Source organism: Periophthalmus magnuspinnatus, chromosome 7 (assembly GCF_009829125.3).
Source record: "Periophthalmus magnuspinnatus isolate fPerMag1 chromosome 7, fPerMag1.2.pri, whole genome shotgun sequence".
NCBI lineage: Eukaryota > Metazoa > Chordata > Actinopteri > Gobiiformes > Gobiidae > Periophthalmus > Periophthalmus magnuspinnatus.
The window spans coordinates 11,604,621-11,631,699 of NC_047132.1; the positions used below are offsets into that span (position 1 = coordinate 11,604,621).

At 40.0% G+C, this 27,079-nt stretch overlaps 3 protein-coding genes across 3 annotated transcripts in view; 1 reads left to right on the plus strand and 2 right to left on the minus strand.

The window, feature by feature from the left end:
* pip4k2ca (phosphatidylinositol-5-phosphate 4-kinase, type II, gamma a) overlaps positions 1-10,121 on the minus strand; it is a 34,373-nt gene extending 24,252 nt beyond the window's left edge. The window contains exons 1-5 of the mRNA XM_033970187.2: positions 9,628-10,121; positions 7,589-7,686; positions 5,203-5,299; positions 4,216-4,362; positions 1,209-1,355 (exon numbers count right to left, since the gene is read on the minus strand). Of these exons, the coding sequence (XP_033826078.1) occupies positions 1,209-1,355; positions 4,216-4,362; positions 5,203-5,299; positions 7,589-7,686; positions 9,628-9,786 (648 nt within the window). The 5' untranslated portion in view covers positions 9,787-10,121. The remainder of the gene's footprint in view (positions 1-1,208; positions 1,356-4,215; positions 4,363-5,202; positions 5,300-7,588; positions 7,687-9,627) is intronic.
* Positions 10,122-11,161: 1,040 nt separating this feature from the next.
* Positions 11,162-17,185, minus strand: igfbp6b (insulin-like growth factor binding protein 6b). The gene is made up of 4 exons (XM_033969833.2): positions 16,548-17,185; positions 15,894-15,928; positions 14,487-14,606; positions 11,162-13,959 (listed from the first exon to the last, which is right to left on the minus strand). The coding sequence occupies exons 1-4, from the start codon at positions 16,879-16,881 to the stop codon at positions 13,846-13,848; spliced, it is 603 nt and encodes a 200-aa protein (XP_033825724.1). The 5' UTR covers positions 16,882-17,185; the 3' UTR covers positions 11,162-13,845.
* A 1,453-nt stretch (positions 17,186-18,638) lies between these two features.
* Positions 18,639-27,079, plus strand: part of spryd3 (SPRY domain containing 3) — a 51,597-nt gene continuing 43,156 nt past the window's right edge. The window contains exons 1-5 of the mRNA XM_033969614.2: positions 18,639-18,767; positions 19,967-20,091; positions 22,001-22,076; positions 24,499-24,623; positions 26,128-26,263. Coding sequence (XP_033825505.1) covers positions 19,967-20,091; positions 22,001-22,076; positions 24,499-24,623; positions 26,128-26,263 — 462 coding nt within the window. The 5' untranslated portion in view covers positions 18,639-18,767. The remainder of the gene's footprint in view (positions 18,768-19,966; positions 20,092-22,000; positions 22,077-24,498; positions 24,624-26,127; positions 26,264-27,079) is intronic.

Genomic DNA, 27,079 nt, shown 5'->3' on the forward strand with positions numbered 1-27,079 from the left:
CAGTCAAACTTTATTAATAGAATAAAAAAAAAAACGTTCTGAAAACTTTGTTCACTCGCAAAACAAGTTAATGCATTCACAATATAGTAACTCTGGAAATAGTGCAACGCAATAACAATAACTCAGTGTTTTTCAAACGTTAATGTCCATATTCACAATATCTCTCAGCCTTGTTTAGTTGTAAACACGTGAAAGAAACACGTAAAGCTCAATTTTTCAGTTCATTCCTCAATCACGAATCCGTCAAATTCTTCCTCTTCAGTGTCTGAGTTGAACAGTTGGTCGAGCTCATTCAAAGTGCCCGATTCCGTCTCATCAAAATCGCCATTATCCGTGTCGCTGCTGTTGTCTTAACAGTTCAGTGACCATTCCTGCCTTCGTGAAACTCGGACCGCAGTTGAGACTGATATATCAGCCCAGGCATCCGCAATCCATTGGCAGATTGTGGTGTATGTCGCCCTGCGCTGTCTCCCCGTCTCCCCGTTATCCCTATAGCGTCGGATCCTATCGTCGCCGATAGAGCGCGGTTGTGGACTTTCCAGCAGCGTAACTCCGCACCCAGTCCTGCTCTCATGTAAACTCAAACGGCGTCTCAAAGCGGAGACATGGGGCTATCTAAATAGTTTACCATCATTACGGTAATCTGCCTCTGTTGTCCCTCGAAGGTGACGAATGAGAGCGCGGGGCTGCGGGGATTTTCACACTCATTTATTCGATGCGTAAAAGAAAAAATACGAATGGATGGGTAAAATAGAAGTAGTGGTGTGAAAAAATGCAGTAAATTCTGATACTTTGTTTAACATGATTTTTATGGCTAAAAAAGAATAAAAGTCTAGGTCTAGGTGAGCTATACTGACCCATAGTGTGCTCAGTCCTTAAAGGGTTATTATCGCTATTACTTCGGTGACGCTTCCTGACTACGGGTGTCATAATTGACCAATATTGATCCATATATAAGGCGCATCGGATTATAAGGCGCACTGTGGGTTTTTGAGAAAATTAAAGGCTTTTAGGTGTGCCTTATAGTGTGGAAAATACGGTAATACTGAAGTCATCTACACATGTTCTATTTAATAACATACAGTGGTCCCTCGCTATATCGCAGTTCACCTTTTGCGTGTGTGGTGAGGGGTTTACAGTCTTAAAATATATATATATAGAGACAGACAGAGAGACAGAGAGAGACAGACGCAGTATACTGCAGTTACCTTGAGGTCGTACTTGCGGTGCACCACGAGTCTATGGCTGAACATGTTCCTCATGACGATTAGATATGTCTCCTCACTGTCCACACTCACTCTGTACATGCCCAAGAACTGAGGCAGCAGCGTGCTCCCGTGGCACTTCACTATGTGCTGAAACAAAAACAACATTACATTAACATGAGTCTGAGAGCACCTGGGTAATGATCTAGAGTCCGTGGAGTCCGTAGAGTCAGTGGAGCACTTCCTGTATAACCACATGACATCACAAGGTGGAACAGAGTGTTTTCTGTTTGTGAGAAGAACTCCTAAATATGCAGCGTTTGTGTGTTAAACATTTGTGAATGAAACAAAACACAACTACAGATATGAGATCACAAAATATCTTAATATGGGCTCTTTGAATACTAATGGAGGCAGTTAAAATTAATATAGTTAAAATGCAGATTTCAGGGTCAGAATTTGTGAATTTACTTTTTGGAGATTTCATATAAAAGTACAATGTAATCAATGGGGAAAAGTGGCTCTTGGCCCCATCTGGGAGGATGACATCATCTCATCTTAGAATCTAAAAACCAACACAAAAGTAGGTTTGTCAAAAGTATCAAAATTCAGATACTAATCGTTACTGAAACTAGTATTGAGACTAGATACTCATTTGAGCAGGTATCGGTAAAAAACATAAACAGGACAGAATTTGACCGTGAGTTGACCTTAACCACATCACATATAAAAGTAGTAGAAGTATTATTTAATGTTGGAAATTATATTTATTGTCTAAAACAAACAAAACAGCTTTTATCAGTTTGGTATTGAAATTTGTATCAAGTATCAGCCCCATTCCCTAGTACCAAAACTGTTTTAGACTTTAGTATCATGACATTATTATAAAGTAAAGTTAAAAACACCTTCACAGAACGTGAGGCCTGTTTTAGTCGTACTTCTGAATGGCTTTGCTCCATCGAGACTCGTTAAATATAGTCCGATTTGGGTCACTTGCCTCACCTGCCCCGCCACAGCACAGAGGAGGAGAGCCAGAGAGCCAGAGAAACACAGAGCCACAGAGCCAGAGAGCAAGAGAGACACAACCAGAGAGCTAGAGAGCCAGAGACACACAGATCCACAGAGCTAGAGAACCAGAAAGCCACAGAGACCAAGAGGCAAAGAGTTAGACAGCCACAGAGACAGAGAGCTAGAGAGCCAGAGAGACACTGACACACAGAGTCAAAGAGCCAGCTAACCAAGAGAGCCACACAGCCACATAGTCATTATTGTCACAGGCCTAATGTGGCTCTATCGCCTTATCGTTCAATATATGACAGATAGAACAATACGTTTTGGGTTCAATATCTAACATGTTGAGTTTTTTTTTTAATCATTTTCTGTTCTGTGATGAGGTTTGGGCTGCAGAGGGTTGATAAACACCTTCTATGGCTCAATAAAGATACAAACTCACTACTTAAAGTGCTTCATTCTGCTGTTTACTCATCACAGTTTTTACAATGATTATGTCAGTGGCATAAATTAGTTTCCATACTATAGTGTATCGTCTAGATTTTCTTCAGTAATACTGATACTTTGCAGCTGATGTCATCAACATTCTAGGAGGGATTGAAGCTAACTAGGGGCACTGCTCTGTCTGTCTTGTTTTAACACAATCTGACCATAAAGAACTGACTTGACAGATCAGCTCATCTGTTGTAGTTCCAGCTAATAAACAAGTCCCTCTCAAATAACATTACAGTCACAAGCTAGCTAACATTAGCCACCTGTTTTTCAGTTAGTCACTCTCAAGGTTTTTGTTGAAAATCAAACTCCTAAACAGGACCATGATGCATCATGCTGTTTTTGTGTGTTGTTTTTAATCCATTTTGTATTTTTTCTTGAGTTTGTTGAGTTTTTTGGCTGTGTTTGCTAATGTGCCGTTGTGTCACCATGGTAACTGCAGTCACATCATGCTGGGGGTGTTGTACATGCATGTCTACGGCGAAATGTTTCTGCAAAGTAGCAATTCTACATTTTAAAATGTGTTATCGTGACAGGCCTAGCCACAGCGCAGAGCAAAGAGGAAAGCTGTAACTAAACTCTCGCACTGGACCATAAAAACAAACAAAAGGTTAAGCAGAAGTGGGCCACAGGGAACAGAGCCACTTCAGATACAATGTCAAGGTCTGGGCCCAAGCAGCAGAGCAAACAGGAAACTACTGCTCAGTTATTATTTGGAATACCAGACGAGCCAAAAAATATGTCAAAGAACAAGGAACTTATTATACTGAAATACTGAGGGTTTGGCGAAAATATGGAGTTTCTCATTTTGGTTGCCAGTTTCAAAGCTGAAATCCAGTTGGTTTAAAACTAAAAGGACTCTCTCTGATCTGAATGGTCACTACCTAAACCGCAGAACCTGCAGCCAATAATTAATCAGTGCTAGTGCAGCCTCTGCAGCTCAGCAAGAGAATTCTGGAGGTTCTTTCACATGAGGCCCGTCCATATGGTGAGAGTAGGCCTGTCACGTTAATTATTATATAAACAACAATGGAACAATATATTTTGGGGCTCAGTGTTTATTATGTGCACAATTTCTTTCCAGTAGTGGGGAAATTTTTGGCTTTTTATGTGATAACATAAGATTTGAGCTGTATAGGTTCACATAAATAGCTTTCAATGGTTTTTAGTTCATTCTACCATTTATTTGTTGCAGATAAGGCCTTTTAATGATAACTTTAACTAACTATTATTAGGATCCTACTATGTGACAGAGGTATAGACTACTGTCAGTATTACGGTTTATGGCACTATAAAATGTGTTATCATGACAGGCCTAATTGAGAATGAGAAAAACTTGTATGTGTCCTCTATCTGCAGGCTAAGGCTCTGGAGACACAGGTTCCGTTGGGATTGTAGTACATTTTTAAACCAGTAGGAGAGCAGGCTATACACTGTTCCATGAAATGCACTTACTGTGTAACATTGCAAACTATTATCAGACAAGTGGAGAGTTTTTATAATATACCTGATGATACTCGGACAGGATATTGTGCATGTCGGCCACGTCTTCACTTGAGATCTGTTTAATCACTAGAGTTTTGTCGTAGGAGTTTAGGAGCAGCCCCTCGCCCTGGGCCTCCACACTGAGAGGGGGGCTACGCGTCAGAGATACCTGCAAAAGAGAGAGGGAGGAGAGTAGAGAGAGGAGGAGACAGAGTAGAGAGAGTAGACAGAGTAGAGAGAGAGGAAAGAGATTGGAGAGAGGGGAGAGAGGGGAGAGAGAGGAGAGAGAGAGAGGGAGAGAGAGAGAGGAGAGGAGAGAGAGGGGGGAGAGAGGGAATACACAAAAAGAGGAGAAGTACATAATAGGGAACCAACTATATCCAAATGTCACAGTCTGATTTTTATTGTGCTGTTCTGAAGAACCTGATCTGATACTGAATCTGAAACTCTACTTTTCCCTTTTAAAATGCCTTGACAGGCCTTTGGTGCATTAATGCCATACTGTGGAACATTCCGGGTAAAGCAGGTGGCACACTCTTCAACAGAAAAGTTACATAGTACACCTTTAAATAACTCAAATGCAGAATACAAATACGCCTTGTTTGGGTTCATGAGTTTTAAGTCTAGCTCAAATATATGGGCAAAAATCATGGAGTAAACTACAGATCTTAGGGTAAAATAAGACTGCTGTGTGCTGTATGCATCTAAGTACAAAGCATATTATCACCCAAGAACAAGAAGTGTGCTGCTAGCATGCTAGTTATTGTTAGCGTTTTGCTCTTACTTCTGAAAAGCATTGTGAAAAGAGCTTATAAACTCATCATGTGAATAATTAGGATGCTAGGAATAACTTTGGACCGCTGCAAACTGTTTAAAATGAACTTTTTCACCAGAGCACTCATCCAAGTTCAAAATGTCCAGTGAAACATAACATTTGAGAATATTTAGCCTGTGATCTAAGCTCAATCAGAGAATGAGTAAAGATGTGAGTGAATGATTCATGGCTGACCTGATAGTCCAAGTCCTCGATACCAAAACGCTCCCGCAGATTTCTGAAAACCTGAGGGCAGTACTCCTTAAACTTAAAATGTCCTGGGAGGTTTTCTCTGTCAAAAAAAGGAAAAGTAGGATTAGCTGTATATGCATCATTCACAGCTTGAGACATTTCTGTTACTTAAGACAAAACAGACCCTTTTCACAGAGCTGCGTGGCTAGTGGCTAAGTGAAGATATAAAGCTGAAGTAAATATAGATGATAAATGATTATATTGAAAACAAACAATTTTAAATGTACAATATTGTTACAAAATATGAGCTGCAATAAATAAATTACACAATGCAACACTTATTATAGACACAAACTATCTTACTGAGTCATACACGTTCATAATCCAACCCACTACAGCTCAAGCCTCATCGTAGGGCAGAAAAATAACTACAATTTTGTGACAGGACTATAGACTGGAAATTAGCCGAGCCATGCTAAAATAAATAAATAAATATTAAAATACCATGCTGTGGACTGGAGATGGAACAATAAACAGCAACATAGTTTATCATGATACAAAGAGTCAACAATTATCGTTCTTGAGACAATTATCATAATTGTGACAATTGCCATCAAAGATAATCACTGTTATACCACCAGAATGTGCAGAAAAAAACTAATATAACAGTTGTTGAAATATGGAACCTCTTTGTAAAATTATTCATATCAGGAACAGTTTTAAACTGTCAGCAACTTAAATACTTATCAGGATATAATCGTTAATCGCAATTATTTTGGCCATGATAGTCATGATGCCAAATTTCAATATCATCCCAGGCCTACAGCAGATAGCAAGTTACAAATGAATGATCACAGACACCGGGTGTCTGACCGAAGTAAGATATTTACTATGGTGTAAATACTTAAAGGGAGGAACATTCTGTGTTTAGAAAAGTAGTTTAACTGTGTCTTAAAGCTAATGCTAACTGAATTTAAAACAAATTAGTGATGTTAAAATAGCCCTGCAATCTAAATCATTTTGCACAGAAAAACAACTGATTTGTCATTAGATGTATTTTCATGAAGTTGTTTTGCATTTTATTTTGACATTTGGATTTAGCATTATCATTAGTGTTAGCTTTGAGACCAAATATCTACTTTTATAAACACACAAGTTTCCTCCGGTTAAGTGCGTACATCATCGTGAATTTCTTAACATGCCGTCTGTGATCATCCATGTGTAACCTGCTGATATTTAAATACTGATTTATTTTAGCCAGACTCTGTTAAATAGTCAAAGAGAATGAAAGGTGCGAGAAGATTGGCTCTGGATTTTTTGAGAGAATCGGAACTAGCCAGGCAGCTCTGTGAAAAGAGTCTACACAGGTCCACACTTGCAAAGAAAGTCGTTACTCAGTTCTACAATGCTAACACACTAATAGGTTGTGTTCCTGTTACACAACATTATAGAATCTCTCTAGTTTAACTTGAGCTGAAAACAGGTCAGAATTCTGAGGTGGAGTTTGCCGTTTAACTGTCAGACCACACATGTTTCAACCTGGTTTATGGTCAATATCTCACTGGGCCTATCCACATGAAACAAAAACTGCCCCAAAGTTCAATGTCTTCTCTGTCAGTATAAACAAACAAAAGCAAAATGATTTTTCTATAACCTCAGAAATTGGCGCAATTATTCAACCCCAAAAATGTAACTTTGAGGTTGAATAAGATTAATATGACAATTTAATGGAGCCAATCCCAAACAAATAATGAGGCAAGGGGCAACATTTGTGGATCATAAGTTTGAATTAGAGATCGACCGATATGGGTTTTTTCATGGCCAAAGCCAATAACAGTTATTTAGAAAGCAGAGAAAATGATGGCTGATGTGCCCGGGCTGATTTGGATAATTTTCTCTAAATTATCCGAGTTGAATTTAGTATAAACTCATCCACAACCTTGTTTTACTACAAATTGAATAAAATAGTTGTTTTGCCATACCATCTTTGGACTGAAGTGTTCAAATTAATCTTTACACATGTATTATTTATGCATATTTAAGCAACTGGTTGGGCCAAACAAAATATCGGCCAAGCTGGAGATTTAAGGCCGATCTGCTAAAAAGTGCAAACATCAGCCAGATATATCAACCAACCGATACATATTGGCCTATCTCTCATTTGGATATTTCTTCCAAAAAATGTGAATTCCTCATAGAGTTATATGGGCCCCTGAGTAACTAGACAGGATATCTTGGTGTTTTATTGTTCTTTCCTGTGTATCGTGGTATCTGTATATTTGTTTGACTTTTATGTGAAGCACTTTGATCAGCTGAAGTTGTTTTAAATATGCTACAGAGATAAAGTTGAATTGAATTGCTTTGTAAACAGCAGGTGAGGTGAACATACTTGTTAAAAAGATGGTTGTTGACCTTGATCTTGGTGTTGGCCTTAAAGTCATCTGGAAGCAGCATCACTGGTACAGGCACCTGGCTCAAATCATTTACCTAGGAAAATAACAATAAAATGAACATTCGAATAAACTTGCATTCAAAAATATGTGTCCCTCATCTTCTAACATAATGTAGTGTTCTGTTGAAAGGAAACACACCAAATACCTTCTGGTTGTTTATTTTCTGAACAAAAGGGCTACTATAGGCCATAGCCATAGACTGTATAAAGAAGTGGGCTAAGTGAATGTGACGTCACCCAGAGCGTTCAGCTCCAAATGAAACTCAACGAGGCTAGAATATGAAGCCGAGTTCCATATATTCCAACCACGAGTATCATAGCAACTAAAGAGCCAATCTGAAGGGAAGCTGTTGAAGGTAACGCCCCTTCACACCCGCACCACTGGTTTGGCCGGGAGTGGGCACTTAGCAATGCTGTCAATCAAACCTCTTACTAACGCAAGCAAGAGTAACCTCAGGGAAAGAAGCTGCCTGATTTGTCTGTTATTAATGTGCATATCTTGATTTACGGACACAATTGCAAAATAAAAAACAAACACAGGATCCTGTAGAGCGGGTTAATACACACATTATAAGACTAAAGCTGCGACGAGCCTGACAGCAGCTGTTACGGAGAGATGGGTGACACTTTTTCACTAGAAAGTGAATTGGAGCCAGAGCTAATAGAGCCGGAAGTGCGTCCATGATCACTTCCTATTTGGAACACGGCGGCTAGCACATTAGCTATGTCCATTTATATATACAGTCTATGGCCAAAACAAGAGCCAAACAACAGCAGTCTCAACTTACTAGAGCCAGTCTCCAAAACAGACCAGTAACTGACCAACAGAACCTTTACAGCAAATTGTAGCCATAGCAACCAAGTGTCACATACAAAAGCAGTAACATCAACAACAACAAAACATAAACAGTTACAAGAACAACAAAAAGGTGTTACATGGAACATTCATGTCAAATGCAAATAAGAACCTTGGTGAACACAGTGCTTGTTTTCATACGGTTTTCTGTTTCAAAATTTACATAGAGTCGGATACACTACACCACTGCAGCCCATTTAAGCATTAGGTTCATTTGGTTTGTTAGTACAATTAGCCAAACACAGTAACATCAGCTACACTGGGTCTTAATTAGGGCTGTCAAAAAAATTGTTGAAAATCAGAGACTAACCGATAACCTAGTATTGAAACTAGATGCTCATTTGAGCAGGTATTGATACTAAAAAAGTCCCATTCACAGGACAGAAATGAACCTTTCCTGAATATCTTTAGAATGATCTTGCGCTATATCAGAACAAGTATAAGACACATAGACTAGTGTACACCCATGGACCACTATGTAACCTACCTGGACAGTGAGGGATTACACAGATATAAAGCCACATGGTGATATAAATATTTACTCATAACTAAAACAGGACTTAATATGTACTAAATAAACCAGGTCTAAACTTAAACTATACTATTAAGAAATCATTTAAATATCAAGTCAAAACCGAGTCTAAACCAGGTCTAAACCAGGACTAAACCAGGATTAAAACCAGGACTAAAACCAAGACTAAAACTAGGACTTTTATTTAATACCTTTTTAATAGTTTAAAGCATGCTCATGAACTGTAATTACCATTGTTACAAATGTCAAACATGCAAAACCCAGAACCAAATCAGATCTAAATAGGACAGAAATTCCACTAAACCAGGACTAAACCAGGAATTCACAATAAACAAAATATGTATAAACTACAGGGTTTAAACCAAGTCTAAACCAGGAGTAAACCAGGAGTAAACCAGGACTAAACCAGGACTAAACCAGGACTAAACCAGGACTAAACCAGGACTTTTATTTATTACTTTTTTGATAGCTTTAAACCATGTTCCTGCCCTGTTATACCCGTTGTGCTAACCTTCCCCGTTAAATTTCCATATGGTCCAGTTACATTACCACAGCAGTGTTAGCATTAGCCTCCGCTGTCCCACTCACCGAATGATTTACGCCCCACATAAACACGCTGATCACCGGGTCACTGGCTCGGAAAACCTTCACCTTCTGCTGGACAAAATGCTTCTTCTTCGTCTTGGTTTTGGGCGCCAGGATCACCATGGGACTGGAGCTGGCCCCGGAGTTACCAAGGGAAGCCATAGCCGCGTTGGAGCGCTCCTCTGCGGGCTGCGCTTCCTGAAACCTGCGCAGCTGCTGGAGGAGGCTAGCACACGGAGCTAACCCACAGAGCTAACACACGGAGCTAACGCTGATAACACAACCGCCGGCGCTCCTCCCCAGCGGCTAAAGCTATCAAAGGTCACCCGGATTTTGGTTTAATTCAAGCTCAATTTAACGTGTAAACGAGTCGAATAAATGATTGATGAAGATGACCCTTGCGGAAGCGTAAATTATTCATAAAAAAGTATAAAAGTGCAGCAGCGTCGCCCCCTAAAGCCCACCCGTGTTATTTTGGTGAACCACGTGGTTACGTTATGACTGACAGGTGACACGAGCCAAAGGACGTGCACGCTCTACGTCAGCTGATCCGAACAGCGAATTCTACATCCTCCAGCTGTTTTCTTTTATTTATATTTTATTTATTTAGTTAATGAACTTCCAGTATGTCCTATTAATACATGGGACCCAAATAGAGTTAAAATAATAAGACTGATACTTGCAAATGATTAACAAATTAAAACAGGATATATATTTTATATGGGGAAAAAAGTTCTGCAAAATGTTGTATATAACAGGAAGCTGAAACCCATCAATAATAAACGTGCTGAGCAATAAATGGGTGGTAAAAATTATACTAACCCTCTATGAGAAATACAATACACTATTTGAAGGTCCTGTATTAAACAAAATTGACTCTTATGAGCTTTAAGTCATGTTATAATGCCGTTACCTCCTCAAAAACATACTATACACAAGTTCAAGTAACCCTTTGTTATTAGTCTGTTTACATCTCCAAAGCTCAAAATGCTCTGTTCCACCTTGTGATGTCATGACATGGTAGATTTGAAGTTAACAACTACCTTTTTAACTTTAGTTCAGTAGAGATTGGCATTTCCAGGGCTGAAATCATCCAAATGATGCTAGTGAAGGTGTATGGACTGAACACAATGGAGTGCTTCCTGTATTGCCACATGACATCACAAGGTGTAACCAGGTTAAATATGCAGGTTTTGTGTGTTAAATATGTGTGAATGAAACAAAACACAACTCCAGGTCTGTTTGTGATGAGGAAACAACAGTGTTATATGGGCCCTTTAAATTGCAGAATGATTGAAAATCAAAACTGTACATATATAAATATAAAGTTATAGATTCTGAATTATGATGATGGTTGGTGATGATTATTAAATTATAAAATTGCTCAGTTTATATACTTGAAATATGAAAAGCATGAATTAAACATATACATAACATACATACTTTTACTCACCCCTGAAATTCTGCCACTGAAATGAGACACTCAGAAATATCAATATAATGTTTTTATTCTTGTTCATTTTTAACACTGAAACACATCAGATCTTTTTGTGCTTTTTTCACGGCACACACACAGTTTCCAAAGACGTACTACAGCGATAACAGTTTAACAATTTATATTCTCTTGAAATTATAATTATCATGAAGTGTCAATGTCAACATTACAGAACTAATACTGGACATCTATGCTCTGATGTACAGTACTTAGATTTAACCAATGAATATATATTTTTGTTATAAACTTCTCTTGAAACAGTTAAAGCTGCACTATGCAACTTTTCCAATGGAGCGTCTAACCACCTGCTTGTCTCCATGGAGATTGTATTGCTTTGCCCAGAATATTGCACAGTATGGCATTAAACTTATGTCTATATAAGAAAAAAACAGTGGTAAATGAATAAATATAAGACAGATAAGTGCAGTGGTGGAAGAAGTACTCAGTTTTGTTACTTAAGTAAAAGTACAAATATTGGAGCAAAAGTATCACATAAAAAAAGCTACTTAAGTAAAATTATTTAAGCACTTGTTTAAAAATGTACTAATAGAGTAAAATTTTGAGGTCTTATTAGGATTCAAATGTAGTGATTTTGATAAAGTACAGAACAGTTTACTACATTTACGTTGTTACATTCCACTACGTATGTGGATAAGTGTAATGCCACACTGTGGAGTATTGCAGGCAAAATGATAAAATCTTCATGGAAATAAGCAGGTGGCAGAATCCTCGCCAGAAAAGTTCCGCAGAGCACCTTTAACATGAAATAAAATAACACAAAAATAACTATTGACAATATAAAAATACATGGCACTGTATTGTAGCTTTTTAAATAAATCAACATTTCATATATAAAATATTATATATGTATAAAAATATGCCTTACAACTTTTTGAAAACAGTAACAGCCGTAAGCGTTTTATCTGCCTCTTTACAACACGTGAAAACACAGAATCCAAACGTATGTACAAATAAACTTTACATTTATAGAAGTTTAACACAAAATGAGAATGGTGGAATTAAATGTGATGAACTTAAGACAGGGACAAAATCATGAATGAAAACGAATATTAGGGCTGAATAAATTTAGTACCTCCACCTTAAAGGGCCTGTATCATAGACTGTATAAAGAAGTGAGTCTGATGTCACCCAGAGTGTTCGGCTCCAGTCAAATGAAGCTCATCGAGGCTAGAGCAGTTATAGGGGCAAATTTGGAGCCAAGTTCCATATTTGGAATTCTGACTGCGAGTATCATAGCAACCAAAGAGCCAATCTGGAGCGAGGCTGTTGAAGGTATGCCCCCTTCCCATCCGCCCCTCTGGTTTAACATGGAGTGGGCACTTAGCAACACTTTGGACCGCTGTAAACCCATCTAAATATTTTGCACTAATGGTAAAGTATAGGCCAGGTTTAACCCCTTATCAACATAAACAGTAAGCAAATCTAATCTGTCATGAGCGTAGTGTATTTAATGCTACGCTATGGAACATTCCAGGCAAACCCAATACAATGGCTGACTTCACACCAGAAAAGCCATGTAATACACCATTAAAGTCGTCATCATTCCATTCTTTGCAATCTGCTCCTATTCAAATTGCAATTTTAATTTAATTTAAATGAATCATCCAGCCCTAATATCTGTACTTAAAAAAAATAAATAAACAGCAAATTTAAAAAAGTGAGTTTGAGTTGAGTTGATGTCAGTGTATCTTTGGAGAGAGGAAGAGGGGCGGGTCTTCACCTGAATAACAGTACCAGCCAACTGAGAAGAGCAGGCAGTGTCAGAGCCAGGCAAACATCACCAAAACATCACCAAACATCACCAAGGCAGTGCAATCATGTGAACAAGCAGCATGTCACCAGGCGGGGGCGCTGTTACTGCATCTGTGGAACATTCAGGCAGATCTGTGGTCTGTGGAAGAGGTCAGGGGTCATATTCAGACAGTGGAATGAGCCTCTCTCAAATGGGGGTAGGGAACAGTATTTCTTGTACGCAATATATGTTACTATAATGAAAAATATCTGTATTGTTACTACATGTGGGCAATATTGACAAAACTTAATATTTCAACAGCTTTTTGGCATTATCGCAATTAATTGGCATTAAGCCCATCTGTGCTCATAAGTGTCTTGGATGGGGTTGAAGTATCTCACTAAAGTGAAAGGACTGTAAAATAAACCACAAAAGTGCAGAAATATCACTGGATCCATGGAATTCAGAATCATGAAAAAGCAGGGCCGTTGCTATAGCAATTAACAATTTATCACCCGCCTCAATTTGTGGTTTTCAGATTCTAGAATGTCATGATGCCATGTGCCCAGACGGGGGAGCCAGAGCCAGTTTTCCCCATCAATTACACTGTACTTTGCTATGAAATATCCAAAAGGTAAATTCATAAATGCTTAACCTGATGAATTCAACTATTGAGTAAAATCCAAGAACTCAAAACTCTGTGTTTTAACTATTTAAACTTAAACTGCCTCAGCAGAATGTTGTGATGTCATCTCAAGTCCTGCAGTTAGTGGTCAGTTTTATATTTATCCATCCACACCTCAAACCTGCCTGATCCCCTCAGTCCCCTGCCTCTGTCCCTCTGGACTCTACAGGGACAGAGGATGGTTTCTGGTACGTAGTTCTTATGGGGTGGTGGTGGTTGTTCTGGTCCCTGGTCCCTGCTCCAGGCCTCTCCTCTTCCTCTCCTCTGGTTCGGCTCTGGAGCTTTGGGTCACTCTGCATCACACGATAGAGCGCCCTCTTCAGGAGCACGTGAGGGCAGCGGCGTCCCGTGCTCATCCACACACCAGCAGTGGCCGCGCTGCATGCCCTTTGACGAGCGGCACTAAAGGGGCAGACCAGACACTGGGGTTAGATTAATTATGATTATGGACTCACTGCAGCACACCATCCAAAGCACACCACATTCATACAGAGGCAAGTTGGTGAAGTGTCTTGCCCAAGGACACAACGACAGTAGTACAGACACTAGTCGGAGCTAAGATCGAACCGCCAACCCTCAGGTTTGTGGGCGAACGCTCTAACCACTGAGCCACTGCCGCCCAGCCTAAGAGAAGGTGAAGAGGAAGAAGTCATTATTAGTTAAACCAAATTTAAATCAATGACTGCTTTGGTAAATCTTTAGTAAATTACTCCAACACATAACAAGTTATCGTTTATAAGTCAAATTAAAACATGTGGTAAGATTTCATTGAAATGCTCTTTACAATATAGAGTAACCTTACTGTGGCATCGGCCGATGCAACAAACCAGGAGCATAACTTTGACTAAAGACTGAATTCTGAACAGCTGAACTTACACAAGCAGGTGAGGCCCCACAGACACATTGTAACGGCCCCTGTTGTTCCTCACCTGTTTCCTGCGGTAGAAGCCGCGTGTGTCACAGTTGGGGATGTAGATGTCTCTGTCTGACTGGAACAGTATGAGCTCCAGACCCCTCAGGACGCTGTTCAAGAGGCGGCGACACGGAGCCTGCAATGGGAGAAAGTGACATCACTGCTCTGCAGACGTGTGTAGAGAGATGTGAGGTAACGTTTGGAATTCTTAAACGGGCTTTATGGAATTTTTTTTGGTCCAGCTCCTGCTTGTCTCCATGGAAATGTTATTGCCTTGCTTAGAATGTTCCGCAGTATAACATAAAACTTATCTATATCCATGGTGGCAGGCAAATGACACCAGGCTAAGTTACAGGTCACATCTGCAGAGACGCGAGCCCACTTACAGTAACAATGCATGTTTTTCAAGGAATGTTTTAGCAATAAAAACAGATGGATACTTTTAATAAAATACTTTGGAGAAATGCAGGCAAAGCAATAATGTTTTTATGGAAACAAGCAGGTAGCAGACCCCCAATCAGAAAAGTTACACAGTGGAGCTTTTCAGATTCATGTTGCAATATAGGGAGTTCAAGAGCCCCTTAAGATTCAAAAGCATTTGATGAATGCATAGTAAAGGTATAAACAGATTTGGCTATCAGGTTTTGCTCAGACTGCACCGAAACCCCCCCCCCAAAAAACACCTCATTGAGACAGTGTGAAAGACTGGGCGTGTATCACATACTGAACAGGTTTGAAAAATATTGCAACTGTATTTATGATTTATTTATGATGCACTACTGTGTATTTGACCATATCAACTTTATGTTTGTATATCTATACCTTAAATAATGTCTATTTATGGAAAAGTCACATTTCAAAATAATTTCAAAAGAAGCCCCAGCTGTCTCTACAAGCTGCTAACCCTGTAGTTTAGACCTCGACAAACATGCTCTGAAATGCATGGGATTCTTGTATCAGCAGTTCATATGTTGTGTTCTCTGAATAATGCAATATTTCTGGTCTTTGCATTTTGAGAATTGTGGTCATTGACATTAGGATTCAATGTTGCAGTCCTGTTACACATTATATAACTGTTTTGTTACACAATCTTGTGTTTTCAGGTCAGTGGAGAGTGTGAGATGACGGTGCGCTTTAACCATATGTGATTTTCTGTACATTTTGCTCTGTCATTCTCACAGACTCACTGACTTGTCTCTGCTCTGACAAATCTGCCTCTGCAACGCAAAACTTTCTGATCCTCATCGAGCTCAATTAGTTCTGCCGCATAGCAGCACAGCTCCAGTGGAGTACACACACAGACAGACCTATTACAGCCCTATTAACAGCCCCATGCACAGTGTAAAGCCCTGCTCATCATATCTGACATTCAACACATCCAGAAGACATCATTATATCTAGGTCAATGAATAAAGAAACTTACTTTGTCCAGATCACCTCCGTGTGAAGGATGAGGGCCTGAGAAAAATCACACAGCAACAGACTTAAGACATTTTAACAATGATATTCCTTCATTTAAACACAGACCTGTGTAAACTACATGAGCATTGCACTGTCAGGGTCTAAACAGCAGGGGGAGGTCACTGCAACCAACAGCTCAGAGTTCAGGGTTACATGCTCATCCACAAATGTTCTAGACACTGATAGGACAGACTGCAAAGACAGGTGCACACCTGTCAGTGAAGAGTCATAACTGTCCAGTCATGGTTAAAGGTATTTAAACTCATATGTGCAGAATATGTCTCACATATGTGTGTTTAACTGTGATGCTGCAGCTGCAGCTCTGTCAGAGCCCTCTGCAGTGTGGGGGTGTACTGCATGTACAGTATATATAGAGCATATAGCTCTATATAAAGCACTGTTACAGACTATTATACAGTATTATCACAGACTCAGAAGAGCATTCAGACCTGTCTTACCTGCGGGTGGGGGCCGCACATGTACAGTACAGAGAGCATCTAGAGTATCTGTAGAGGATTCTCTTACCTGTGTGTGCATGCGTGAGTATGTGTGTGTGTGTAGTGTAGTCTATAGCTCTATATAAAAGGGTATTGTGGCATTATTAAAGTGTTCTTACCTGCAGGGTGGGGTTTGTCGGTGGGCGCGGTCCGGCTGCCCTTGGTGCAGACGCCTCGTCCCTGGAGCAGAGCCTGCAGAGGGCTGTGGTCCCTGGGAGGGGGCACACAGCGCAGACCCCTGGCACAGCTCAGAGTGTAGACTCCACAGGGCTCCCCCAGGGCCAGAGCCGTGGTGCTGCCCGCAGACTGGTGCTCGCGGGTGGGCCGGCTGGAGCTCAGAGGGTCCCTGCAGGAGGGGCACAGCTTAAAGGGGCCCAGGCGGCTGGCCCCGGTCCAGGCTCCGCAGTGAGCGATCAGCAGCAGCACAGCAGCAGAGACGTGGGAGAGAGGCATCCTCCACCTGGTCTGTCACTGTCAGCTGGAGCTATTTCTGTTTAAGGATCTATCTGTGTCTCCTCTGTGTCAACTCTCTGCTCCCTCTGAGGTCCCTCTGTCTCCCCTGTGGTCCCTCTGTGTCTCCTCTGTGTCCTCTGTGGTCCCTCTGTCTCCTCTGTCTCCTCTATCTCCTCTGTGGTCCCTCTGTGGTCCCTCTGTCTCCTCTGTGGTCCCTCTGTGGTCCCTCTGTGGTCCTCTGCCTCTGCACTGCTCTGGTTTAGTGTCCTGCAGAGCCACAGCAGACAACCGGAGATGGAGAGAGAGACAGCACGCGCCAGCTTTTAAAGATGTGAATGAGAGGAGAGGAGAGGGAGGAGAGAGAGGAGAGAGAGAGGGAGGGGAAAAGAGAGAGAGGGAGATAGGAAGGAGAGAAGAAAAGAGAGAGAAAGAGACAGCACTCAACAGCTTTTGAGATGTGAATAAGAAAGGGAGAGAGAGGGGGCAGGGAGGAGAGAGGGAAGAGAGAGAGAGCGAGAGAGGGAGAGAGACAGCAAGTGTCAGTTTTTAAAAAGCTGAATGAGAAAGAGGGAGAGAGAGGGAGAGAGAGGGAGAGAGGTGAGAGTGGGACAGCACACACTAGCTTTTAAAGATGTGAATGCAGAGGAAGAGAGAGAGAAGAGAGGAGAAAGAAAGAGAGAGGGAGGAGGAGAGAGACAGAAGAGAAGAGGTGATAGGAGTGAGGGAGAGAGAGGGGCTGGCACTGAGAGCAGAAGGAGGTGACTGAGATATAGGTCTCCTCCTGTTATTTGAATATCAGGTTCAAACACATGACACATAGAAAAATCTGCAGTCTGTTCAGAACAATTTTGCCATGGAAACAAATACCAATCATATCAAACTGCATTCATAATGATCTGATTTGTGCCGTATAAACTTAAAGTGTAGGTCTGAAACACAGCAGAGGGAAAGCTCAAGCTGCTAGAGCTAAATATACAGCAACAATGCTTCACTTGGACTGTAATTAACTGCTCGTATAAGGCATAATCACAACACAAAGAGGAAAGGGTCAGATAGAGCAGAGAATGCAGAGGAGAAGGTCTGATGGAGTAGAGTAGAGGATGTAAAGGACAGGGTCAGATGAAGCAGAGGATGCAGAGGAGATGATTAGATAGAGCTGATGATCCAGAGGAGGGAGTCAGATGGAGCGGAGGATGGTTGATGGTTGGATGGAGATTGGATTTCATTCTGACTTTTCACACCTGTGCAGGAAAATTACTTAAAAGGCCAAACTAATGTGGCAAAGACACAAATGACAATGAACATTTTAAGAGCTATTTTAAAATTAATTAGCCTATAGCCTTTTGCCTTCAAAATACAACAGTTAATCCAAAATCCACAAATTACCTGACACGTGTCATCAGAAGTTTTTGATGATCAGATTTCTTTTGCGCATTTGAAATCTGAATAATTTTAATTAACACATCCAGATATTGTTCCAAATTGGCAAGAAATACCAGACCAGAAATGCCTTTTTTCCAGTACAGTGCAATATTCATTTTGATTTGTCCCATATTACTTTTATACTTACGTTTCGGTCAAAAGCTTCATAAACAGCTTCAAATAGCGCAATACTTGCGTAATGTTTAAATTAGATCTTTCTTACCATTTTAAAGCCAGATGTAATTCTCTTAGCATGTTCTTTTAACACTAGACGCCGCAGCTGATTGGTTACTGTCTTGACACCAGATTTCACGCTTGACTCTGATTGGCTGTTCAGGTGAAAACCTCAACTACGTCACTGGAAAGCGCCGAGCTCCAGTTTGTGAAGTTTATAAAGCAGCAGCTGCGGATGGCGAATAAACAAAACCACGTGGATTATCTGTCAAAGTCCAGTTAGGCCACAGGTAAGCACATGTGTCCGAATCAATGTTTTAAAGTAAATAACACTAAATGAAGGCGTTTGTAAATAGAAATATGTTACAATTAAATGCGGAAATGCTAACCGATTAGCCACAAACCAGGCTAGCATCGCGCTTCAGTTCAGTTATATTATACATTTTAAATGCTTTTCTTGTTCCTTTTTACATTAATATAACTTATACGGTTTGCTAAGCTATTAATTGTACCGTATTATTGTAGTTTGTGGGTTGATGACTAGCATGGCTAGCATCACTCCAGAAGCAGGGAGCACGCCCACTTTGCCTGATGTTGACAGATTTTGTAAAAGCAACTAGTAAACATTAAACTATCCACGGAGTTTGCAGTTATCTTAAATCTACTCATAAATTCCTGTTGAGCTAGTCCAAAATTTTCTTTTCAAAGTTTAAAATATAATATGTATTTTTGTTATAATAGTTACAAAGACGATTTTTGTTATTCAAATAAATACTAGCTGCTTTTACATTAAAATCTAAAGTAATGTCATGTAATATTTTTGTTAATTACCCATTCATTATAATACACTTTTTATCATTCATAGACACATGGTACAATTTGCTGTTTATCTGTAATTAATGATATATTATGAGAATAGACCTTAAAGCAGCTCTCTCCTAGCACCAAACTATATCTCCCACATGTTAGTGCCAAATGAATCATCTCACACTCTGAGCTACAGCAGGAGGTCGGTCCTTGAAGTCCTCTGAGTCAGGATTAAACATGGAGAGTCAGCATTTCACTTTTTTCTTGAAGAGCCTTTAAACATTGTCAAAGTAGAGACAGGCCTCTACTTTGACAATGTTTAAATCTAGGCTCCAAATGGTTCTGTTTAGTTCTGTGCATATGACTGAAAGGTTTTTATTCTACACACTTCTCTTTTAATGTAAATTTTATTATGATGGTTTATGATTGTTTCTTATTCTGTAAACCACAGGAAACAGAAACAGACACAAAGTACAATGTCTCACTTTTTTTCACAGTAGTTCCAAAAAGTGGTGATATTTTTAAATTATTGCTAGGACCCAATTCCTAAAAATCAGCAACGTTCATTTTAAAAATAAGTTATTGTTATAATAGAGTTTTACTGGGCCATGTTAGAACCCGAAGGATGCTTTCCCTTGTATCTGTAAAGTGAACCCCAGATTTTGTTCTTTTGTTCCTGCAGATGGATGAGCTGGATGCCCTGCAGCAGAGGTGTCTCCTGAATCTCAGGCGAAGGATCCGTGATGTAGAAGCGGCACGTCAACAGGAAGTTTGCACCAGGCTCCTCAAAGATGGGGATACACTCAGGTATGGCTGGGTCTGAGCAGCCACTGGAGCTCTGTGAGTCCCTGTGGTTACATGCACACTAAAAATCTGATTGACATCTCATTTTGGAGTTGTAATATTATTAAAAATAATAACATTACAATAATGGTCCCTCTGGTAACTCACATCAGATTTTGCAGTTTATGTGCCATTTAAGTAATCTTGCAACTCCAGATATGGGATTATAAACAGATTTTGGTGTGCATGAGAGCAAATGCGGTGTGATATAATTTTTAAATAATCTACAGAAAAAACAGCATGAGTATCTAAAAATGAACACATTTTTACATTGTCATCAAATCTTGCTTTTAGAAAATCTCCAAAGAGGTACAAACTACAGTGCTACCAGTAGTGTTTTCAGGATACTAACATTATAAACTCTTTTTCGATACTAAGGAAAAGACTTGATACTCGATGCCAATTCCAATACCATGATGATAATAAAAAACACTCTTTCTTTAGACAATGGAATATGATTTTCCTCATTAAATGGTAGTAGTTTCTTTTACATTCCCATGTTGCTTTATATCTTTGTAATCCCTCAGTGGTCCAGGTAGGTTCCATAGTGGTCCATGGGCGTATACTAGTCTGTGTGGTCTTATACTTTTTCTGATACAGCTCAGCGCCACTGATGCTCTGTGTGTACTTCTTGTTATTAGCTTAGGCTTTTTCATTATGTGGTGACACACTTTTTTAACTTTTGTCCGTAGACATAATGAGGTTATAGTTTTACATTTCTTTATTATGACTGTTGTTAGCGGATGAGTATTTTACAGTTAAGATTATTAATCATGATTTTTTTCCCCTCATATTTGATTTTACTTTGTCAAATCAAAAACAAATAAAATGGTTAATGAACATACCATTCCATAACCCTGACCCTAACCCAAACCATACAGACTTTTAATCAGTTCCATTTATCACAAAATTTTCTTCACATTTCTTCCTCCACAGTCATGCGTCTGCTCCAAACCACATGTTTTTACTGACAGAGGATTGGCTGTAGACCACACCATTAAAAAGACTCAAAGCTGAACACTGATCCTTAGAAATGACAGAATCTATTAAAATGATTTAAAATTCAGTTAATCACAGAACCCCAGTCGACATCATAAAACAAAACAAAAAAAACTTCAGCTGTCTGAGAATATAGGGATCTCTAACTTGATATGATAATGTGATATAGCAACACTTTACATTATAGTGATTCTCTGTCTGAGGTATTTCCATTGTTGCATCAGCATGCAAAAAAAGAACAGGGAACTACATAAGAAAGTATAATTTCTACAGATGGTTCCTCAAATAGCTTTAGAAATATATTTATGCATGAGATGTAAACATTCAAACGTTCAACAAGTCCTCTGTGTTCCTAGTTGGGAAACTGTGGTTCCCAATGGGAGCTGACGTTGTTATAAACGTCATCACAACAAAGAGCCGTGAAGCTGTTGCCGCTTCCTATGGATAGCTGCAGATCACACTAGTGAGTAGCAGATTTTTTTCATTTGTTCCAAAATGATTATGTGAAACTGCAGAGTATCACCAATTAAGAAAATAAAATTGAAGAACGAAGTGTGTGCGTCACTGTGGACGTGTACAGGTGGAGGTGAAAACAAGGGTTGATCTGCAAAATGGCTTCTTGAAAATAAGCGATTGAAGATTCCTCAAACATTTACAAATCACTGCAACAACAACTTCAGAGGGTCAATGAGAAGAAACAACCATAACACGGTTAAAAGCTCTGAAAAGTAAATTTTGCAGAACAGGCCTGATTTAAACATCCATCACTAACGTCAACATCTCTGTTCCCGTGCCTTAGATGTTTTGAAATAATAGTTTACTGGATCTTTTTTTCTTGTGTCTATTTAACATAATAAAACACTTTTCTTTCCAGTTACCACGGAAACTCTGAAGAGGTCGGTTGCTACGTGGCTGGTGTCCCCTTATCGAAAGGAAACTGCTATTTTGAGGTGAGAACGTTCAGCTATTGACAGGCGATGATCTCTGTCACTGCACAAAAGAGTTTTAGCTGTATATACAAAACTCAATCCCGATTCTGTGTATTTTGTTATGTAGATTTGTTTTAATTTCTGTGTTTTCTATTTTTATTTTCCTATTTATTTGTAAGCCTAATATTTTAATCGTATTTAGTGCTTAAGGTAGGATTTTTCTGTTGCATAATTCAAATGGGGTTTGATATAGTTTTAAATAATCTATAGAAAAGAAACTGCATGGATATCATGAAATCTTGCTTTTAGAAAGACTTCCAAAGAGGTCCAAACTACATTGTTACCACTAATGTTATCGCGATATTAAAATATCATACTTGATTTAGATACTAAGGAATAGACTTGACACTCAATACCGATTCTGATACCACGATGATAATAACAAACACTCGTTATCTAGGCAATAGAATGTGATTTTCAACATTAAATCGTAGTCCTTTGTTTTCTATTCCCATGTATCCTTATATCGGTGTAATCTCTCAGTCGTCCAGGTAGGTTCCATAGTGGTCCATGGGTGTATACTAGTCTATGTGTCTTGCGCTGATATAGCTCAAGATAATTCTAAAGGAACAGTTCATTTCTGTCCTGTGAATGTGCGAACAGAGCAGGGGTCTCTCTCATTGGTTAATCCACTTGACAATCACGCCCTCTGGAATCGGGGAGGCAGAACACGGCTCCAGATCCACTCGTCTTTGTAAAGTTTTTTCAAAGTGCGTGGATCTGGCTGCACAGGTAAACAGTCTGTAATTTTTCCAAAGAGGTTTGTTTGGTGTTTTTTACTCTAAATACTCTATCAATATGAGGAGATACAAATAATTAATTGTATCACCTTTATATAAATTGCACTCCTTTTAGAAAAACTATACTCAGATCTTGTTGTTCCAGTCTAGAGCCATTCCGCCCTATCCTCTGCTCACCCTGACTGTGCTCTGCTTACGTCTCCTTGATCTGTTTCACATTTGTCTTTTAAAACCTGCCCCGCACATTCAGAGCTGACATTTTAAAGAGCGGCCCCGTGCGATCGGAATCACAGGTTTTATGTTTTGTGGTGACGCACGGAAGCTGTCATCATCTGAAGTATCTCTCAAAAGTTTGGAGTTTTTCTGACTTCAAAGGTCAGCCCGGAGTGTACACGTGCGTCATTGTGTCGGCTCCCTCTACTCCTAAAGAATCTGCTCTACTTTCAATGCTTTTCACTGAAGTTTTAGTGAAAGGGGCCTGACATTTGCTTAGGGTTGTAAAAGTATCAAAAATCAGATAGAATCGATACTGAAACTAGTATCGTAAGTAGATATAATTTAAGCAGGTATCAATACTAAAAAAAGTCTCATTCACAGGACAGAAATGAACTTTTCCTGAATATCTTTAGAATGATCTTGAGCTGTATCAGAACAAATATAAAACACAGACTAGTATACGCCCATGGACCACTATGAAACCTACCTGGACCACTGAGGGATTACACAGATATAAGGACACACGTGAACAGCTAAACAAAACTGTTTGGAGCCTGGATTTAAACATTGTCAAAGTAGAGGCCTGTCTCACATCATCAGGAAGACTGTTCCAGGTTTTAGCTGCAGAAAACTCAAATGCTGATTCCCCATGTTTAGTCCTGACTCTGGGCACCAGCAGCAAGTCGGTCCCTGAAGTCCTCAGAGTGTGAGATGGTTCATATGGCACTAACATGTCGGAGATGTACTATGGTGCTAGGCCATGGAGAAACTTGTTCACAAACAGAGCTGCTTTAAAGTCTATTAAAGTCATTGAAGTACTACCATTTAATGTTGAAAATCACATTCTGTTGTCTAAAGAAAGAGTGTATTTTTATTATCATTGTGATATCAGAATCTGTATCAAGTATCAAGTCTTTTCCTTAGTATCGGAATTGAATTTGAAATTTTAGTATCATAACAACACTAACGTCTGCGCCCTTTTACAGCCTTAGAGATATGAGATTAGATTTTATACATATTTGTCAATGTTTAAAGAATAGGTTGGCATCACAACATGGTAGAATCTCTACCTTAAACTGAGCTGGAGACAAGTCTGAATTCTCAGGTGGAATCTTGCATTTATTGACTAAAATACCTTGAAAAAAATGCACTCTTATTGTGAGTAAGGTCACCTCTCCACAGATCTGACCTGTAACCTGGGTTGGAGCCTAGATAGTTAAGTTTACTGCCATGCCGTGGAACATTCCAGGCAAAGCAATAGCATTCTTTTTGAGTGTAGTAATAATATATAATAATGTAACATAATAATTCATTGGATTTATACAGAGCCTTTAAGGTGCCCAAAACTCTTTGCAGTGTTTTATTCATTCACTCCACACATGACTCTGCTGGTTCATTATTATAATAACGTTCATCTTTGTGTGCAGGTCACTATAGTGGACACTGGTGTGCGAGGGACCATTGCTGTGGGGCTGGTGCCGAGGTTTTATCGTCTGGACCATCAGCCCGGCTGGCTCCCAAATTCTGTGGCATATCACGCTGACAACGGGAAGTGAGTCTGACCACAAGCACTCACTCTGTCTCAAATGAAATGACCAATAATGAGGATTTCAACAGCTTAATGTCACAGCTTCAGCCCTTTTCATGCGGCTTCATGTTGTCTTCTGGATGTTGTGCACTGGGTGTTGCGTTCTGGGTGTTGCGTTCTGGGTGTTGCGTTCTGGGTGTTGCGTTCTGGGTGTCGCGTTCTGGGTGTCGCGTTCTGGGTGTCGCGTTCTGGGTGTTGTGTTTCTGGTGTTGCGTTCTGAGTGGTACGTTTTGGGTGTCATGTTCTGGGTGTCATGTTCTGGGTGTAGTATTCTGGGTGTTGTGTTTTGGGTGTTGCGTTTTGGGTGTTGCGTTTTGGGTGTTGCGTTTTGGGTGTTGTGTTTTGGGTGTTGCGTTTTGGGTGTTGCGTTTTGGGTGTTGCGTTTTGGGTGTTGCGTTTTGGGTGTTGCGTTTTGGGTGTTGCGTTCTGGGTGTCGCGTTCTGGGTGTCGCGTTCTGGGTGTCGCGTTCTGGGTGTCGCGTTCTGAGTGTTGTGTTTCTGGTGTTGCGTTCTGAGTGGTACGTTTTGGGTGTCATGTTCTGGGTGTCATGTTCTGGGTGTCATGTTCTGGGTGTAGTATTCTGGGTGTTGTGTTTTGGGTGTTGCGTTTTGGTTGTTGCGTTTTGGGTGTTGCGTTTTGGGTGTTGCGTTTTGGGTGTAGCATTCTGGGTGTAGCGTTCTGGGTGTTGTGTTTTGGGTGTTGTGTTCTGGGTGTTGTGCTTTGGGTGTTGCATTCTGAGTGTTACGTTTTGGGAGTTGTGTTCTGGCGTTTTCTCCGTGTTGTGATCTGGGTGTTGCGTTCTGGGCGTCGCGTTCTGGGTGTCGCGTTCTGGGCGTCATGTTCTGGGCATCGCGTTCTGGGCGTCGTGATTCGGGTGTTGTGATCTGCTTGTTGTGTTCTGGGTGTCGTGCTCTAGGTGTTGTGGTAAAGACGACAGAGGCTCAGTCCAGATTCAGAAGTTTTACACAGCATTTATTTACAGAACAGTACCCCAAATGAGTGCGTCTTACCTCAGCTCTGAGGGCACGTTGCTTGGCAACACCAAAACAAACTCACCGCTGCACAGGTACATAGATCAAACAATAACTAAATAACTGATTTCGATACCACTGTTAACCTGTTATATTAGCAATACCTGGATTTCTCTGTGTCAAGTTGTTGGAAGGCAGCACGGTGGCTGAATGGCTAGCACTCATGCTACCACTCACGTCAGAGGACAAGTTTCACTAGGGGGACAATAAAGTGCACCTTAACCTTAACAATCCCGTGACCTCCCCATAATACCGTGGTGTCACATTTCTATATTGTTGCATCTCTATTCATTCAATTCATTGTTTTTGTAGACCCCCAAATCATCGTCCTACAGAGTGTGTGTCTTGTGAAGCAGTGAAACAGTACAGGTTCCATTCATGTTTGACTGTTATTTAATACAAAAAATAATTTGGTGTAATCTGTTGTGTGGTTGTAGGTTGTACAATGGAAATCCTGTAGGACAGCAGTTTGGTCCTAAATGTTCTCGAGGAGATCGGATCGGCTGTGGAATTCACTTTGACAATATAGAAAGCGGCGTCGCAAACGTCTTTTTCACCAAGAATGGCAAAGAGGTGAGTGTTTCTAACATTCAGGGCAGTGGGAGGAGTTAACAAAACATTTTATTAAGTAAAAAACTCACAATATTCACTTTTTCCTCAATTTTTGCTGGGGAGATGTTAAAGTCTGTGCGTTTGTTTCATGTGGATAGGCTCAGTAATTACACAGATATTTACCCGAAACCAGGACAAAATATCTGTAAAGTTTACTTAATCACATAGCACTTTTTTAAGACATTGAAAGGTGGCTGGTGAGGAGAACGGTGATGGCGTGAGTCTCGCGAGAGTCGGAGCACAGAGTCAAGATCAAACATGGCGGCACTCTACAGCTAATATAAACAGATAAACCAAAACGTAAATAAGGTTTCTATCGATTGAATCAAGGAAAAGGAAACCATCTTAGATACACAAACCAGATCTATGCGCCATAACCTAATCTTTACAGGCATCCCGAAAAGTATAAAAGAAGACACTGAAACTGTCATAACAAACTTTATACCTGTGCACCTTAAAATCCCGCCTGACGCTGCACAAAAAATTACTTTTCATTGCTTTGTAGCCCGCTTTGAACATTTTAAAGCTGATAAAGGAAAGGGAAAGGAATTGAAGGGCACTACATTTGGAATGAATGACCAATTCCCATTTGAAATAAACGAAAGACGGAAAATACTGTATGCTATTCTTAAAGAACACAGGAAAAACAAAAAATGAGCTACACTGGTTGTGGACAAGTTATACATTGATGGACAACTGTTCAGAAAAAGCCTTCGACAAGGTAAAATGGAAATTCCTAATTGACACGTTACATAGGTTTGGTTTTGGAGAGTCGTT

Excerpts from the sequence above, each read along its gene's own strand:
- igfbp6b (XM_033969833.2), bottom strand. The coding sequence starts at position 16,881 with ATGCCTCTCTCCCACGTCTCTGCTGCTGTGCTGCTGCTGATCGCTCAC. Across the intron at positions 14,607-15,893 it reads ACGGAGGTGATCTGGACAAA|GCTCCGTGTCGCCGCCTCTT; the intron begins GTAAGTTTCTTT and ends CTCCCATTGCAG. Across the intron at positions 13,960-14,486 it reads GCTTCTACCGCAGGAAACAG|TGCCGCTCGTCAAAGGGCAT; the intron begins GTGAGGAACAAC and ends CTGCCCCTTTAG.